Here is a 17,255-nt window from a genome sequence, read left to right on the forward strand (position 1 = left end):
GAACAGTAGTGTGTTATAGGTACAAGTGTTGCAACAGCACTGTGTTATAGGTACAAGTGTTGCAACAGCACTGTGTTATAGGTACAAGTGTTGCAACAGCACTGTGTTATAGGTACAAGTGTTGCAACAGTAGTGTGTTATAGGTACAAGTGTTGCAACAGTAGTGTGTTATAGGTACAAGTGTTGCAACAGTACTGTTATATAGGTACAGGTACTGCAACAGTACTGTGTTATAGGTACAAGTGTTGCAACAGTAGTGTGTTATAGGTACAAGTGTTGCAACAGCACTGTGTTATAGGTACAAGTGTTGCAACAGTAGTGTGTTATAGGTACAAGTGTTGCAACAGTACTGTTATATAGGTACAGGTACTGCAACAGCACAAGTGTTGCAACAGTAGTGTGTTATAGGTACAAGTGTTGCAACAGTACTGTGTTATAGGTACAAGTGTTGCAACAGTAGTGTGTTATAGGTACAAGTGTTGCAACAGTAGTGTTTTATGGGTACAAGTACTGCAACAGTAGTGTGTAATAGGTACAAGTGTTGCAACAATAGTGTGTTATAGGTACAAGTGTTGCAACAGTAGTGAGTTATAGGTACAAGTACTGCAACAGCACTGTGTTATAGGTACAAGTGTTGCAACAGTAGTGTGTTATAGGTACAAGTGTTGCAACAGTAGTGTGTTATAGGTACAAGTGTTGCAACAGTACTGTTATATAGGTACAGGTACTGCAACAGTACTGTGTTATAGGTACAAGTGTTGCAACAGTAGTGTGTTATAGGTACAAGTGTTGCAACAGCACTGTGTTATAGGTACAAGTGTTGCAACAGTAGTGTGTTATAGGTACAAGTGTTGCAACAGTACTGTTATATAGGTACAGGTACTGCAACAGCACTGTGTTATAGGTACAAGTGTTGCAACAGTAGTGTGTTATAGGTACAAGTGTTGCAACAGCACTGTGTTATAGGTACAAGTGTTGCAACAGTACTGTGTTATAGGTACAAGTGTTGCAACAGTAGTGTGTTATAGGTACAAGTGTTGCAACAGTAGTGTTTTATGGGTACAAGTACTGCAACAGTAGTGTGTAATAGGTACAAGTGTTGCAACAATAGTGTGTTATAGGTACAAGTGTTGCAACAGTAGTGAGTTATAGGTACAAGTACTGCAACAGCACTGTGTTATAGGTACAAGTGTTGCAACAGTAGTGTGTTATAGGTACAAGTGTTGGAACAGTAGTGTGTTATAGGTACAAGTGTTGCAACAGCACTGTGTTATAGTTACAGGTACTGCAACAGTACTGTGTTATAGGTACAAGTGTTGCAACAGCACTGTGTTATAGGTGCAAGTGTTGCAACAGTACTGTGTTATGGGTACAAGTGTTGCAACAGTAGTGTGTTATAGGTACAAGTGTTGCAACAGTAGTGTGTTATAGGTACAAGTGTTGCAACAGTAGTGTGTTATAGGTACAAGTGTTGCAACAGTAGTGTGTTATAGGTACAAGTACTAAAACAGTAGTGTGTTATAGGTACAAGTGTTGCAACAGTAGTGTGTTATAGGTACAAGTACTGCACCAGTACTGTGTTATGGGTACAAGTGTTGCAACAGTAGTGTGTTATAGGTACAAGTGTTGCAACAGTACTGTGTTATAGGTACAGGTGTTGCAACAGTAGTGTGTTATAGGTACAAGTGTTGCAACAGTAGTGTGTTATAGGTACAAGTACTAAAACAGTAGTGTGTTATAGGTACAAGTGTTGCAACAGTACTGTGTTATAGGTACAAGTACTGCAACATCACTGTATTATAGGTACAAGTGTTGCAACAGTAATGTGATATGATATCTACTACTGATATGTGAAGTAGATGTTAAAAAACCCTCGCACACATGGGAGCTGAGAATTATAACTGGAATGCAAACTGATCCACTGGTCGGAGAACAAATATAAACCACATTTAAGCAGACAATAGTACCTGGATAAGTGTGGTATGTATCATGATAAATGTATCATATATATTAATATTCATCTATATATTAACACTGTTATACTGATACTGTTTTTATGAAAGACATGTAACCCTCAATTTCCTCATTTACGATACCATTTTGGAAATACAGTCGAACACGGATATAACGAACACGGATAGAGCAAACAAACAAATACAACGAACTGTCACAAAATCCCTGATTTATATCCTCTATATTATCATATATAATGTGAGTATCTAACAAACTCTCTACAGCGAACTGATCCCTGACAAGCCCAAATACCACTAATCTTACATGTAACTGGACAAATCTTGTGTGAAAGACAAAAATATATTTCACAAGATTATGTCAATGTGTCAGATCACTTGCACATGCCATGGTGGGCAATGCTGCAATTACGTGTATTGTGTTTTGTTTTATCCAAGAGCGAAAATGTATATAACGAACAATGAATATGACAAACTGATTTCTCCGGTCCCTTGTGGTAAGTTATAATCCATTGTCTACTGTAGTTGCGATGAAGGTATATGATTGTGCATTTGCTGACAGCTGAACTACTAGATGTCAACACTTTCAAGTTGGTCATTTGGCCATTAGCATGTCACAGTCTTTCTACTTACTCCATTTCGGCCATGAACTTTTCTCATTAGCAGAGAGGACATCTTTACATTGTCTTGACTGTCTTGTTTGTCATGATAGCTTCATGCATGGGCTTGTCAAACCTCCAGGCTGAAAACATCCAGCCGTGACCTGCGTCTTCCTTTCCTTTCCCTCTCTTCTTTTGTATTTCACAATCACGTTTGTCAACACACAGGTCTACAGCCCTATACCATGTATACTTCATACAAGCATGCATAGCAAGGGCTGCTGTCTGCAGGATGTATGGGCAGGTTACGGGACAGTGAAGTTCAAGGTCCTGCTGTAGACAACTTCGTTCATTGCAGGTAGACTGCCTTTTCTTCATGTAAGTGTGTACATTTTGTTTCGTGACTTGTTGATAAGTACGAGGGAGGTGATATACATGTGCCCTTTTCACTGGTGGGTAGTGGTCATATAAATATCATATTTGCTGAATAACGTAAATTAACATTACTATGTAATAGGGCTGGGACGGGTAACTCGGGTACTCAGGTTGGGTGGGTCCTGAGTAGGACCTGGGTACCCACAGGACTACCTGGACCCGTGGTTAGTCACGTGATGTGTTGTTTAATGACAAAAACTCACTATAGCTCAGTGGTTACACTACAAGTCGCTAATGTTCGCATTTCTTTCTGACGATGCACACATTCCTTTTGACTTGTATATGTTTGAGTAAAGATAAAGCTTCAGTCAACTTCACTGAATGCATGATCTGATTGTTTGAAACATGTGTGTGTGTGTGTGTGGGGGGGCAACTGCTGGCTACAGCTCTGGTTATTACATTTTTTTTGGTAACCAATTTTTTTGCATTCATCTCTTCATCACTCTATTGGGTTTTTTCCCATATTAAGTTAACATTTTTAAGATTTAAAAAAAATGAAGTAATCTTTTAGATGTATATAACTGTTCTAAATATGTAAGACTTGACTCGGAAAGTAAATAAGCTTGTAATTGTGTTTTGGAAATTAGCTACTTTGTACGCATGCTGAAAAAGCTTCATTGGCTTCATTTACGCGAGATGTTTTTTTACATTTGAGTTTTTCATTTAATGCATGCGTTTCTGTATGCAAGTTAATTGAAAGTAATTGTTTTTTTGTGTGCAAATACGCAGCTTATTTGTAGCTCTGTTAATAGTAATATCTTTTTCAGCATTTAACATTTGATTTTATTGGGACTGTGACTATTACTTACAGAGTGATTGATATGTTGCACTCAGTGTTCACATTTACAGGTAATTACCAGTTTTTTACCGGTAAAAATAGGCTTGGACCGGAAATTCTTGTGACTGCCAGTCCCTGTGGAGCGGCAAATAAAGTACCTCATAAATCTTTGTTGTTGAACAAAACATCAGCAATATTCTCATTTATAGGTATATTTCTCAGCTTGTCTGTTTCCATCAGGGTTTCCCCTTGTCTATTTTTATAGCAAGGGAATAATATTTCGCTTAGCTTCAAGGTAAAATATATATATGAAGCGACTCTGTGACTGAACTTTGTGTGGATGATGTGTAGATCTAACTAATATACTTCAGAGATGAACTGAACATGATGTTGAAAGAATTTAAAGGCAGTTAATTTTCATATATTTTATTTGTTGAAATTGGGACTGACAAAAATTAAGGGGACTGGTTATTTTTAGCATTGCCAGTCCATCAGGACCGGCAGTTTCAAAAGCCAGTGGGAACACAGTGCACTTAGTGTTATTTGGGAAATCTTCTGAAATCTTCTGAAATATATAGTGTAAGGGTTTCCTGTAGTATACCATGAAGGGAGATAGGTCCATTGCTACAGATGAAGCTGCGTTTTACATACTGGCGCTGTATATTCAATATTTATACTTGATTAACAGTTGTGCTTGTAACTATGGTAACGTGGATACAAATAAATTTGTAGTAGCTTTACATATGAATATGCTGTGTTCTAACCTTCTCACTCATATTTTTATGCTTTGCTTTTTTAATTACGGACAGTCTTTTTTCATGTGCCAGAAGTTCAAGATGTCTTTGTCTGTTTTGAATACTGTAAATACGGAAAGTTTTGAGAGCTGGAAAATCACTGTACTGTGAAAAGACATATACTCGCATTAGTTTGGTGACAGTTATTTTTGCAGCAACATACAAAAAACGTAAGGAGACATATTTCTTTCATTCACTTCCACGCATTGTCAAACCACCCAGTAGATGAAATGAATATTCTCTCACATGCCATTTCATTAGTTACTCATTGTGTACTCCCAACAGTCTGATCACGAATGTTCACTGACCTGCCACAACTTGTGAAGTTGTTTTCCTAACACTCACTTTCAGACAAACACCAGCCTTAAAAGATATTGTTTGTTAAACATGCTTCTCCAACCTTCCTTGTCAACTACAAGAACACCTTCATCCATAGTTGAATGAATAAAGTTGAATAAAAGTTTAACTTGGATTTTGGGTAATCTCATCAACATACTTCACAAAACTATCCAGATGGCGTTAAGGCTCATTGTTAGATACTTGCAATAACTTCATGGGTGCAAAATGTTCCAGTTTTACAGTGTTCACTGACAGGTCTATGCAGATGACAGATAGGGATATACTGTATGACATAAATTGTTTGACTGGTGCGTTCAGCATACAATATACATAGGAGTGACCTATTTTAATGCATTCGTACCTTAGCCTATTAATGTCCTTTGCACATGACCTGCATTAGATCAATGGGTTCGTCTTGGGCACGGGTATCATATGAAAACTCATGGTGTGTGACTTGTTCCCGACTGTACGTACATTTTCTTTTTTGTTACATAAATGACAGTTAGTTTTATTTCAAACCATAGTGATGGAATTTAATGTTCTTTATCTAGTTAAAGTGATCTTAAGCAGTAGGAGAAATACAGGTCAAACTTTACATTTTTACATTTGGTACTGACTACTATATTGCGGTATCCAAACCATAGACTAACTACTGCTGTAACTCAACCACCCATGTAGCTAAATCACCCCCACCCCCACAAGCACCCCCGGGGTAAGCACCCTGCACTGTGGCGGGGGGCACTAGTTCTTGTGCTGAGGGGTCACAAGTATCATCCCTCCTTTGTTCCATCGTCTATAGTTGGAACATTCACGCACCAGCTCTCTTCAAGTACACACGATTCGCAATATATAATCGTATATTTGACATTTTGTATGTAGATTGTTGGGTTCAACAGTAGTTTGTTGGCAGACTGAAATCTATGGCACCTCTGAGAATATAGTCAGAGATGAGTTTTGGCAGAGTTAAGAATAATGCTTTTTTGAAGTAGCTCCTGTACTTCATCATTAACATTAGTCTTGCCTGCATTATCTATTGCCCAATACCTGTGGGTTAAGGTAAGGCCTGGTTGTCCATTGTGTGGTGTGCGTCTTCTCCCAAACCCCTGTATCTGTGATGCTTAAATCCTTACCGTACATGTCTCTGCCATTGATGTCACCAAAGGTCTTTTAGGAAATGTAGACCCGATTTCCAATATGGCCACTATGGCTGCCATATTGAAAAGCCGCTTCTGGCCTGATTGTCATGCCAAGTCAGATTGGCATATGGATACTATGAAGTACCGCTAAAGTTACAGGTCAAGTGTTTGCTGTACATGTATTTTGAATTTTTACAGTGATTTGACCTTTGCTTTTTGAGAATGCCCACATGTTCACATATACTTGATCCCTGACTTTTTCTTTGTAATTTCTGCTGGAACTATATATTGCAAGAATGATGAGGGCAACAATCCAATACAGAATTGGTCATATTGCCCTGATGAGAAAAACTATTCCTAGTTATTTATTAGCATTGTTTGTTCAACATGTAGTAAATTTGGAAATGTAATCGCTATAACGAGCACTCCAGGCTCTTAGAAAATTTGCAAATGATTATAGCACTTATTGAAACCATACACAAGTTAAATTTGTTTTTAGAAATTGAGCAGTAGTGAATAAACTAAATCTTTTCATAAACATGATAAAAGACTTTAGCTCTCCAAGGCATTTGTATACCCCTTCTAGGCTGCTGTAATCTGTAATATACACCAGAAAATATGGACTGTCATGTAAAGTTCTGTCTTTATTGGGGGCTCTTATAAAGATTACTTACGGGTTGGTCTAGAAGTTAGTAATGAGGTGCTTATTGGAGCAGTGTGCTTATTACAGCAAATTTGGTATATTCAGTTACTAATATAACATTTTTGTAATATTTTATTTTTTTTACCTTGATTTGAACTTTGCACTTTGCCAAGCTGCTACATTCTTTCAAAACACTTTTCCTCCCACTGTAAACATCTCCTTGGAAATCATAGGCCCGATGAAGTTGAACCTTGACATGCTTCTCACCACCAATGGTGAACCTTGAATTTGTTCAACTGGTTTGGTTCTGATTTCTTATATGGCTGCCATTGTTAAACAAATCTTTAGCCTTGAGTGCGATAATCCAGATGTCACCCCTTTGCAGATGCTAACTAAGTGAGTTGTCACCTGTCATTTTAGCTGAGACCTGTGAAGATCCGTGGTAAAATAGGTCTTCAGCAACCCATGCTTGCCGTAAAAGGCGACTATGCTTGTCGTAAGAGGTGACTAACGGGATCTGGTGGTCAGGCTCGCTGACTTGGTTGATGCATGTCATCGATCCCAATTGTGTGGATTGATGCTCATGATGTTAATCACTGGATTGTCTGGTCCAGACTCAATTATTTACAGACCGCTGTCATATAGCTGGAATATTGCTGAGTGCGGCGTTAAACAACAAACAAACAAACAAACAAACAAACAAACAAACAAGCACTTTAGCTGATAGGGTCGTCCTCTACCTGGGGATCATGGATATGTACCTCGGGTACAATAAGATGTATCGACTTGTATCCAGTGTTTTATGTTTATATCTTTTTGTATCCAGCTTCTCTTTTGGTACCCACCCAGAGAGAACATGTTGGCAGTGGGCCATGGGTGGCCATGGGTGGTTCACCACAGGGTCTTTCCTGGACATTTTTCCAAAGAGAGAAATCTTCCCTTGTCCGAAAGCAGTGAGAATTTTTGGCGTGTGATGAGCTTTTGCTAATTATCAGATATATTTCGTCTTCAAACAGTAGAAACTGTATTTGATTTACGGTATTTGTGACTCGATTTATGTTGTAATTAATGTTACTAGATTGTATAGATATATCCTGGCAATACCAAATTTCAAACATGAATAATCCACTGTGAATATTTTAAAATATGTGTAACATACTGGATTATGTGCATTGTCAACTGAAATAAAACACCAATTACATTATTATTTATGTATTTCTGTTAATTGTCGACTTTAGGAGGAATTATGAGTCAGTACAATTATTGATCGTTTAGCAGATGTGTTTACCAGCTGTTCATTTTGTTGTCATGTGGGTGATAACAATCTACAGTTGTCAAATTTCGAGGTCTTCCACAATGTGTGTTCACATCATAATTTAATGTATTAGTGACTGTTAATTTGTGTTTGTTTGTTGTTTAACGCCGCATTCAGCAATATTCCAGCTATATGACAGCAGTCTGTAAATAATCGAGTCTGGACCAGACAATCCAGTGATTGGTATCATGAGCATCGATCCATGCAATTGCGATACAATGACATGCATCAACAGTTTGCAAAACATATATTGAGTACATTGTACATTACAGAATGAGTTGAAACATGGTGCTTTCGTCAATATTGCCATCTTATCTAAAGGCTAGCAAATATCATCTAAAATATTATTGTTTGTGATGTGAAATTTATATATTATTATGGAGAAAGAGTTTAAGGTATATCTATTTAGTTTTTGTTTTGTTGTCATTCCAAAATCGAAATTTGCTTGTTTTGAAATTTACCCGTGATTGTTTTTCTCTCTCTTGATTTCTGCTAGGATTTAAGTGACAAAGAATTTTAAATCACCAAAGTGTTTTTGTTGTGAAAACAAACACTCATTCTGCCAGTCAGGAGTCAACAATGTTGAACCCTGCACAAAGTCCTAATTAATGATGTGAAACATTTCAATTTTTCTTGGACTTACCCCATACATTCAGCATTGGGCATGATCGAGACCAGCAGAGTACCCAGTGCATCTGATGCAATGAAAAAAGTAAAGATAAATATCGCATCAACATAATGACATTATATGATTCTAGTTGACGTAACCTTCATTTAATTGTTAATTGAATCGTCAAAACATTTTTGATCTTGGGCTAAGTGGCTGAGGTCCAGCCTTTTCAGTCCTCAAATGAAGATGCAGAAAGCTCATCCTGGGATGATCTTCAGCTGTATCCACGGTCTCTCCTTGTGCCTTGACCACCTGAATATAACAATTTCTCTAGTATAATCTAAGGACATGAGATTGTTTTAGCAATAAGCCACCAGCTGTGTGCCCACTTTAGCCATCGACAGACTAACGAAGTGGTGTTATCTGGGCAGAGCTTGCTTGCTGCTAGATTCATGATGATTCCTGTTCAGTCCATATCTCGTGGACCGCCTCCGTGGTCTTGTGGTAGAGTGTCCACACTGAGAGCGGAAGGTCCGGGGTTTGATCCCAGGCCGCATCAAACCAAAAGACATTAAAAGATGGTAGTTGTTGTTAGTACTTGTTACCCTGCCTGGCGCTCGCCATGAGGGGCTGAAACAAGGACTGGTTGGCTCGGGGTCTGTGTCTGAGTGGGGTATTCATGTTAAACTGCGGCATGGTATCTCAGTGGGCTAGCACTATAAATCAGCATCAGTCCAGACTAGCACAAGCAGCCACATCGATGCACGTCGATGTGCATGCACGTCGATGTGTAAGTGCACTACTCTTCGACGCGACGTTAAGCCCCATTTCACCTCATCCATATCTTGTGAGCAGGTGTCTTGTGAGCAAGATATTGTTTCCAATATCATTGATGTGGCCTTAACAGAAATCGCTGCGAAACTAGTGCCAAACAAACATCTGGGTACAAAAAGAGTAGCTGGCTACACATGGGAAAAAAAATTATGAATAAAAAACTGTGGGTACAATTTGATATCTAATTGTATCCCAGGTCCATAGCCATAGTACCCAGGTTGAGAATTAGTCAGACCCCGCCAGCGTAATTTTACTGCATTAATTGTTCCTGTTATCTGAAATTTGGTTTCTGGGGCCAGACAGCCATTAGTTGTAACCAATCTGAATACATTGCCATTTGATTATGTTCGGTCTTAGCTTAGTGTATTGTGTTTGGTCAACACAGTAGTTTTCATTTGAAGGAATTAAAATGGTAGTGCTATTCAGATTTATTTCATCCTTCCCAATAGTTTCATGTGTTCCAAAATTCAAAATTGTTGAACAGCACAACTGACAGCTTGAAAATAATGTTTGCGAATAGTTGCATAACAGCATTGCATTGGAGCACTGGCACTGCAAATCAGTGATGTGATGTAGCACCATGATTGATCATTTTACCGTTCCATCAGATCTTTCATTGATTGCATCCATAAGTACTTTTGGTGTGGATAAGATAATCTGTGATTTCATTTTTTGTTAAATTTTCCCATACTAAAAGTATTGTTTTGTTGTTAAATGCCACACTCTGCAATATTCTAGCTTTATTGATGATGACTCCACCTGTAAATAATCAAATTTGGACCAGAGAAACCAGTGATTTGTATAATGAACAACAAGCCACACCATCTGGGTATGATGATGATGATGTGTAATCAGCCAAGTCACTGAGTGACCAACTGATCCATTAACTTGCCTCTAACGACCAGCATAGGTTGCTGGGGACCAATTCCAAGCCGGAATCACCACGAGGGTAGTGGTGCAGCTGTCCAATGACAGTTGGAGGGTTCATTGTGCATGGTGTGTGCCCTGGTAGATTATTGCCATGGTTACATTCATTGTGTCATTAACAATGGGTCAGTTGCCTGTCCCAAACTTGATTATTGACAGACTGACATGATATAATTGACATGAAAAAGTTGCCTATATATTATAGTAACATACACACATATTGTAGTTCATATGGCTAAATCTTTTTCTGTTTCAATTTCAGACATTAACAGTCTTGCACTTAACCAATCATGGGTGTCCCGGAAAAATATCAACATTCTAGCAAAGACAAGGTTTCAAGTTTGTCTCTGAAAATGGATGAGCTGATTGGCATGCTCGGCAGCCCAGGCCGATACCAAGTCATTATCTTCATTCTTCTGTGTCTCAACTACTGTCCGCTAGTTTTCAATCACGTTATAATGGCCTTCTTCGGGGCTAAAACCGCCCACTCGTGTGACCCGCTGCACGGAAGCGATGTCTACGTACAAGGAGGCCAGAACGTGACTGTTGTTGGGAGGACCGCTGGGCAGTGTAGGACCACTCTCAGGCTGGAGAACAACGACAACATCACCCTGACATGTGGTGCGGGAGACTGGACCTACATGGTGGAGGAGCGGGAGACCAACATTGTCACAGAGGTAACAGTAGTCAATGGGATGTAGTCTTGACCCTGTACAGGCTCAAGAACATGTTATATGTTTGTTGTTTAACGCTGCACTCAGCAGTGTTCCAGCTATATGAGGGTGGTCTGTAAATAATCAAGTCTGGATCTGATAATCCAGTGATTGACATCATGAACATTGATCCACACAATTTGGATATGATGACATGCATCAACCAAGTCAGCGAACCTGACCACCCGATCTTGTTAGTTGCCTCTCTACGACAAGCATAGTCGCCTTTTACAGCAAGCATGGGTTGCTGAAGACCTACCCTATCCCAGAACTTCACGGGTCTCGGCTAAAATGACAGGTGACAACTCACTTAGTTAGCATCTGCAGAGGGGTGACATCTGGATTATCGCACTCCAGAGTAAAGATTTGTTTAACAATGGCAGCAATATAAGAAATCAGAACCAAACCAGTTAAACAAATTCAATGTTCACCATTGGCAAGCAAGCCTGACCACCTGATCCTGTTAGTCGCCTCTTTTGACAAGCATAGTCGCCTTTTATGGCACGCATGGGTTGTTGAAGACCTATTCTACCTTGGATCTTCATGGGTCATAACTGATACCTTTGCACAAAGGGAGCATTAAATATCTGCAGACATGCTTTCTGTGGGCATGAGGAAAGGGAAAAATGTTAGCTTCAATGAATTTTGGCTAGGGTCAGTGCACAATTTACCCTAACATCCTCTTTCAGTTGGTAGACATTGCCATCATATTCCGCTATTCTTGCGCCTAAAGTGTCTTGGTTGTGTAAATAATAGCAAAGCAAGGTTGCAATACTTGCCGTCTTTCATCTTCTTCTTGAGAGCTGCAGCGACAGAGTGAATGTGTGGCAGAGAATTGGACATCACTTCATGGCTGTGGTGATCCGGTAGGCCCAATTATTCGGTACCCTAACGCCATGTTCCGTCAGTCGTTTTCGTAACTCGGCCACTGTAAGATATAGTTGACTGCAAGGTAACACTGTATTGCATCTAGAACTGTCAGCATTGGGGCGGGCTTCGAGGCTATCCACGTTTTCATCGGGGTGTGCGGTGTCGAGAATATTAATCTGATTACGCTGACTTCTAGCTCGTCACTGTCCCCTCTCCACCATAAGAAACTAATGGGTAGCTTAATATTGTGGTAGGTCAAATATGCACGAGTAAGTACTGTTGTTGTTGCACAAACTGAAATATCAAATTACCATTACACGAATACAACTGCGAAAGTGAGATGCATAATATGGCTTTACACATCAAAGTGATAGCATGTGGAGGATAAATACTCAAATAAAATAGTTGTTCATGTTTAAGGGTATATTCTCAATGAAAGTTGTAATGAAAGCTAAATGTGAAGGCTCATAAAAAATGAAACAGTTGAAAAACATATGCAATATCTTGAATGGGCTGTGTAAGAGAGGGTAGGAGACATCTTCCAGAGGCAAGGGACTTAAAGGGGAAGTGTACACGCAAAAATCACTTTCTTACTTTTTCTAAACAAAACGCAATTTTAGAATTAGTTAGTATCTGTGTTTGAAAATATACACTCATTTTTTTCACAGTGAAAGTAGGAAGCTCACAATTGTGTGAAAATGATATGCCGTTATGAGGCCTTCGTTTTTCGAGCTAAACAGGCCTGAGTTATCCCCCTTAGATTATGACGTATTTGGTGCCAGTTCAACTGGGTCCCTGTCTATTCTGAACGCAAAAGATATCAAGTACCAGTTTTCGGTAAAACAACATGGCCTACGACACACTCCGGCGCAGTGGTGACTCAGCATTACACTATGCTGGCTGGCATCTGAGACGCTAGAATCACACACCTAGACCTACACCACGTGAAGCGGCTCTAACAAAGCATGATGACGTCATAATGTTTATCAATTGGCACCAATGACGTCATATTGCAAGGGGCATAAGCCATGGTGTTTTTGTTATGGAAATAGAACACTTGGTAAATGTGAAAAATATAAATCGTTTTAATGCAAAACATATGTTAATTAATTGTGATATTTTTATATTTTTGTCTATGACACTTCTAGGTTAACACTTTTATTGTGGAAAAAGTACAAGAAAATTAGGTTCATTTCCGTGTGAACTTGCCCTTTAACTGACTTTAAGAGTCCAGTTTCCACCCTTAAGGTAAAGGTTTACAAGTAATCAGAGCTCCAGATAAGCTGCGTATCTGCGTAAAATACGCATTAGAAATGCAGAAATACATAGTAAAATAAAATCCAAGCGTATCAAATACGCAACGAACATTACAGATACGCTAAAAAATAAAACTTGTGCGTATCATCAAAATATTGTGAAGTAACCCTGTGTATTCGATTAGCAAATCAGCAAATTTAATTTGAAATTATAAACGGGCATTCCGTCAACCTTGCCAAACTCCAAGATGACAGTTACATCATGATCATTTGCCATCACACTTTCTTGTGGAAGTATCGTGGTATTTTTGAGTCCTATAAAGCTGTGGAACCCACACAACACCAGTTTGCAGGGACTAGATGAATAGTGTTTTTAAATATTTAACTTAAATACCCACATGTGTAAAAACTAGTGGGTAACAGAAATTTGAATACCCAGATAGAATTACTGATACCCAATGATTTTAAAATGCATGGGTAAAATACCCACAACACCAAAAGCTTATCTGGCGCTCTGAGTAATGTTTTCGGATTGGAAGTGCATAGTGGTATGTTAAGATTAGGGTAAATGGTGGCGAAGGGCCTGCTTATGCTTGTGCAAGTTCCTGCAAGCACCTCTATGGTCTTCTTGTCTTATGTGTAACTTAGTGTTTCGCCTTGCCTTAAAACTCTTAGTCATCATGGCTCTCAACATATTGTTTGGAGAGCCATGAGCACAATTTATAGAGTTGAGCTATTAATCTACAAAACATTGGCTACACAAACCAACATCAAGGACATTCTGTTGATTGCAACATGTTATGATGAAAAAATTAAACAACTGATGTTGCAGTCCCTTTGATGTTTTTGTGGGAACGTAGTAAGTAATGTGTTGCACCAAATATGAAAATAGGATGTTCAGGATGAAAGTCACGGATGTTTGGCATGAAATTTGAGAATTTCAGGATGAATATAGCAAATGGGAAGTGTTCATGATAAATATCACAAATGGTGTTCAGGATGAAAATTGTGGATGGGAAGTTTTCAGGATGAAAATCCTGCATGGGGAGTGTTTAGGATGAAAATCGGGGATGGGAAGTATTCCTGCGTTAAGTGAAACAATGCTATATTAATCTAGAATACTGTCAAAATAAGTATTCTGTTGTCACAGCAGTACATTTGTTTAGTTTGAAATTACAATTACCAAGCTGTCTGTTTTGAATGAACAATGCCTGCAGAGGATGTCTTCTAATATCCCTTTTTGATGTAATGTGATGTAAGTTGACAGGTGCACCATGTGGTGCTAGCTTTACAAGGGAATATTCTGTAAATAAACAAAACTCAGAAATAATAAATGATGCTTCAGACATTACTTCGGGAAATTAAAGGCACAAAATGCCCCTTCAAAAATAGTCTCTACCAAATGGAAGATTAAATACTCTTAAAACATTTCCCTTCACACAACAGAAAAACATTCTAGTTTTCAAAGGGCGTTCACTCTTGCCTTTTAAAAACAATGCACACCCTTATAAAATCACGGGTGCAGAAAATAGTCATGATAGTTTTCAAAACACTGTCTGCATGTAAGACTCAGTGACTCAATCATTTTACCCTAATGATATAATCGTTTCTTGCAATATAAGTCACTGGATTGCCTGGTCCCTATTGAATTCCTTACAGGCTGCTGTCATACAGTTGGAATATTGCTGAATGTGGCATTAAACTATTTATAAACACACACCAATTACTGTAAAGGAGACGATCATCCCTTTACTGTAGGATATTGTCATCAATGAAATAGAGGAACATTGACATCATGTAGAATAGACATTTGGAGGGGAGGGGGGACTTGTAGATAAATTTGAAATACCCACAGAATCATCCTTATGGTTGACCTTTACTGATTGGGAATGTATAGATTCACGTGAATTTGAATGGGACAATACTAGCATGGTGTTGATTTATCATGTAACTAGCTTGTTTACTACATTCAGTAATCTACTCACATTAGATCGGGTGGTCAGGCTCGCTGACTTGGTTCATGCATGTCATCGATCCCAATTGCATGGATCAATGCTCATGATATTAATCACTGGATTGTCTGATCCAGACTCGACTATTTACAGACCGCCATCATATAGTGCGGTGTTAAACAACAAACCAACCAACCAACCAATTTTAGAAAAGAGCAAATCTGGTACACGATTCTTTGCATTTAGTAACATGAGTTCTCTCCCTTTCACCAGTGGGACCTTGTATGTGATGACAGCTACCTGCGACCACTTGCAACAACAATTTACTTCTGCGGCGTGATGCTTGGTGGGCTGTTATTCGGATACCTCTCTGACAAGTTCGGTCGACGTCCTGTCATGCTTGGTACACTGTTTGCACCAGTGGTTCTTGGCATTGGCATCTTCTTCGTGCCGTCCTACACCTGGTTTGTGGTGCTCAGGTTCATTGAAGGCATATTTTTACAGGTAGGTGAAGTGATAGGATAAGTCAGTGTTAACAGATATTTTTCATGTTTTTAATCTGGGGTGCTCACATGATTTGATTCCTGAAGCTCTCTTCCCTCTCCTAAATTTTTCTCCTGAATCCCTCTTCTGCCTGCTGAAACTTTCTCATCCCCCTCCTGAACGTCCCTCCCTCCTCCTGAATCTCTCTTCCCCTCCTGAACGTCCCTCCCTCCTCCTGAAGCTCCCTCCCACCCCCCTGAAAATCTCTTCCTTCTCTCTCTTCCTCTCCTGATCGTCCCTCCCTCCTCCTGAAGCTCCCTCCCACCCCCCTGAAAATCTCTTCCTTCTCCAGAATCTCTCTTCCTCTCCTGAACGTCCCTCCCTCCTCCTGAAGCTCCCTCCCACCCCCCTGAAAATCTCTTCCTTCTCCAGAATCTCTCTTCCTCTCCTGAACGTCCCTCCACCCTCCTGATGGTCTCTTCCCTCCTGAATCTCCCTTCCTTCTCCAGAATCTCTCTTCCCCTCCTGAACGTCCCTCCCTCCTCCTGAAGCCCCTTCCTTCTCCTGAAGCTCCCTCCTCCCTCCTGAAGCTCCCTCCACCCTCCTGATGGTCTCTTCCCTCCTGAATCTCCCTTCCTTCTCCAGAATCTCTCTTCCCCTCCTGAACGTCCCTCCCTCCTCCTGAAGCTCCCTCCTCCCTCCTGAGTCTCTCTTTCAACCTTGGTCGATTGCAGGATTTGCAAATCATGTAAACCGCCAAGTCAGTGTAAACAGATATTTTCCAAATCTTTTTCATCAAGGTGCTTACATGATTTGATGCACTTTGCGAAGTAAGACCCATTTTAACACATTACAGGTTTTAATTATCAATAAGATCATCTTCACTGGGTGCTACAAATTTGTTTGAAGCAAATGCAACTATTATGAGAGATGGATCTGATTGGTCAAAAGTAGGGACATAGAAGGGAAATTACTCGTAATAGACACTGGTGGTGCTACGATCGATCCAAGAAATTCCTGCCTGCTAAGGGTGGAAACTGGACTTTTACAGTCTGGGAACTCCCTTGCCACAGGAAGATGGAACCTCTCTTCCCCCTCAAGGGTTTGCAATCCCATGCTTCGCCTTTATTTCATGTTAAAACTTTAATTTAAGCCCATGCTAGGAAACAATTGTGCTGTGACGTCATTCACTTACTTCCATAAAAAAAATGGCCCTGTCTGCAGACTGTACATCTTGTTTTTCTCTCATTAGTGCATAATGTAATGAACACATTATTTCAAAACATTTCAGCATACATCTCTGCATTCAATTAATCAGACATTATGTCTAAAACTGCAATTATTACTTAAATAGTTATAGATCTAATAATGGGAGTCTAAATGTTTGATGCCATGTATCTCTGTAATAGACATAAGATAAACCTTGTTAACTGTATTTTTGTGTTCCTTAGATGCTGTAGTTTTAAAATATTAGAAGTCAAAATGAGATTTTTCACCTATAAAGTCCTTATCTCATGGTGGGTCACGGATATCAAAAGTATTTTACAAAATTATCCAGGCTCTTCAGATATCGACTTATGTCTGTAGCTCTTCCTTGTGTT

General features: G+C 39.4%; 1 protein-coding gene across 3 annotated transcripts in view; it reads left to right on the forward strand.

Annotated features, from left to right (window-relative positions):
* Positions 1-17,255, forward strand: part of LOC124134969 (solute carrier family 22 member 6-B-like) — a 37,746-nt gene that overhangs the window by 7,813 nt on the left and 12,678 nt on the right. The window contains exons 1-3 of one of the 3 annotated variants that reach the window (XM_048396061.1): positions 2,855-2,947; positions 10,643-11,057; positions 15,445-15,675. In XM_048396061.1, coding sequence (XP_048252018.1) covers positions 10,671-11,057; positions 15,445-15,675 — 618 coding nt within the window. In that variant the 5' untranslated portion in view covers positions 2,855-2,947; positions 10,643-10,670. Of the gene's footprint in view, positions 1-2,854; positions 2,948-10,642; positions 11,058-15,444; positions 15,676-17,255 lie in introns of those variants that run through there. The other 2 variants (XM_048396062.1, XM_048396060.1) reach the window with 2 other exon arrangements.

The sequence above is a fragment of the Haliotis rufescens genome, unplaced genomic scaffold, assembly GCF_023055435.1.
Source record: "Haliotis rufescens isolate VD_foot unplaced genomic scaffold, xgHalRufe1.0.p SCAF_15, whole genome shotgun sequence".
NCBI classification, from domain to species: Eukaryota; Metazoa; Mollusca; class Gastropoda; order Lepetellida; family Haliotidae; genus Haliotis; species Haliotis rufescens.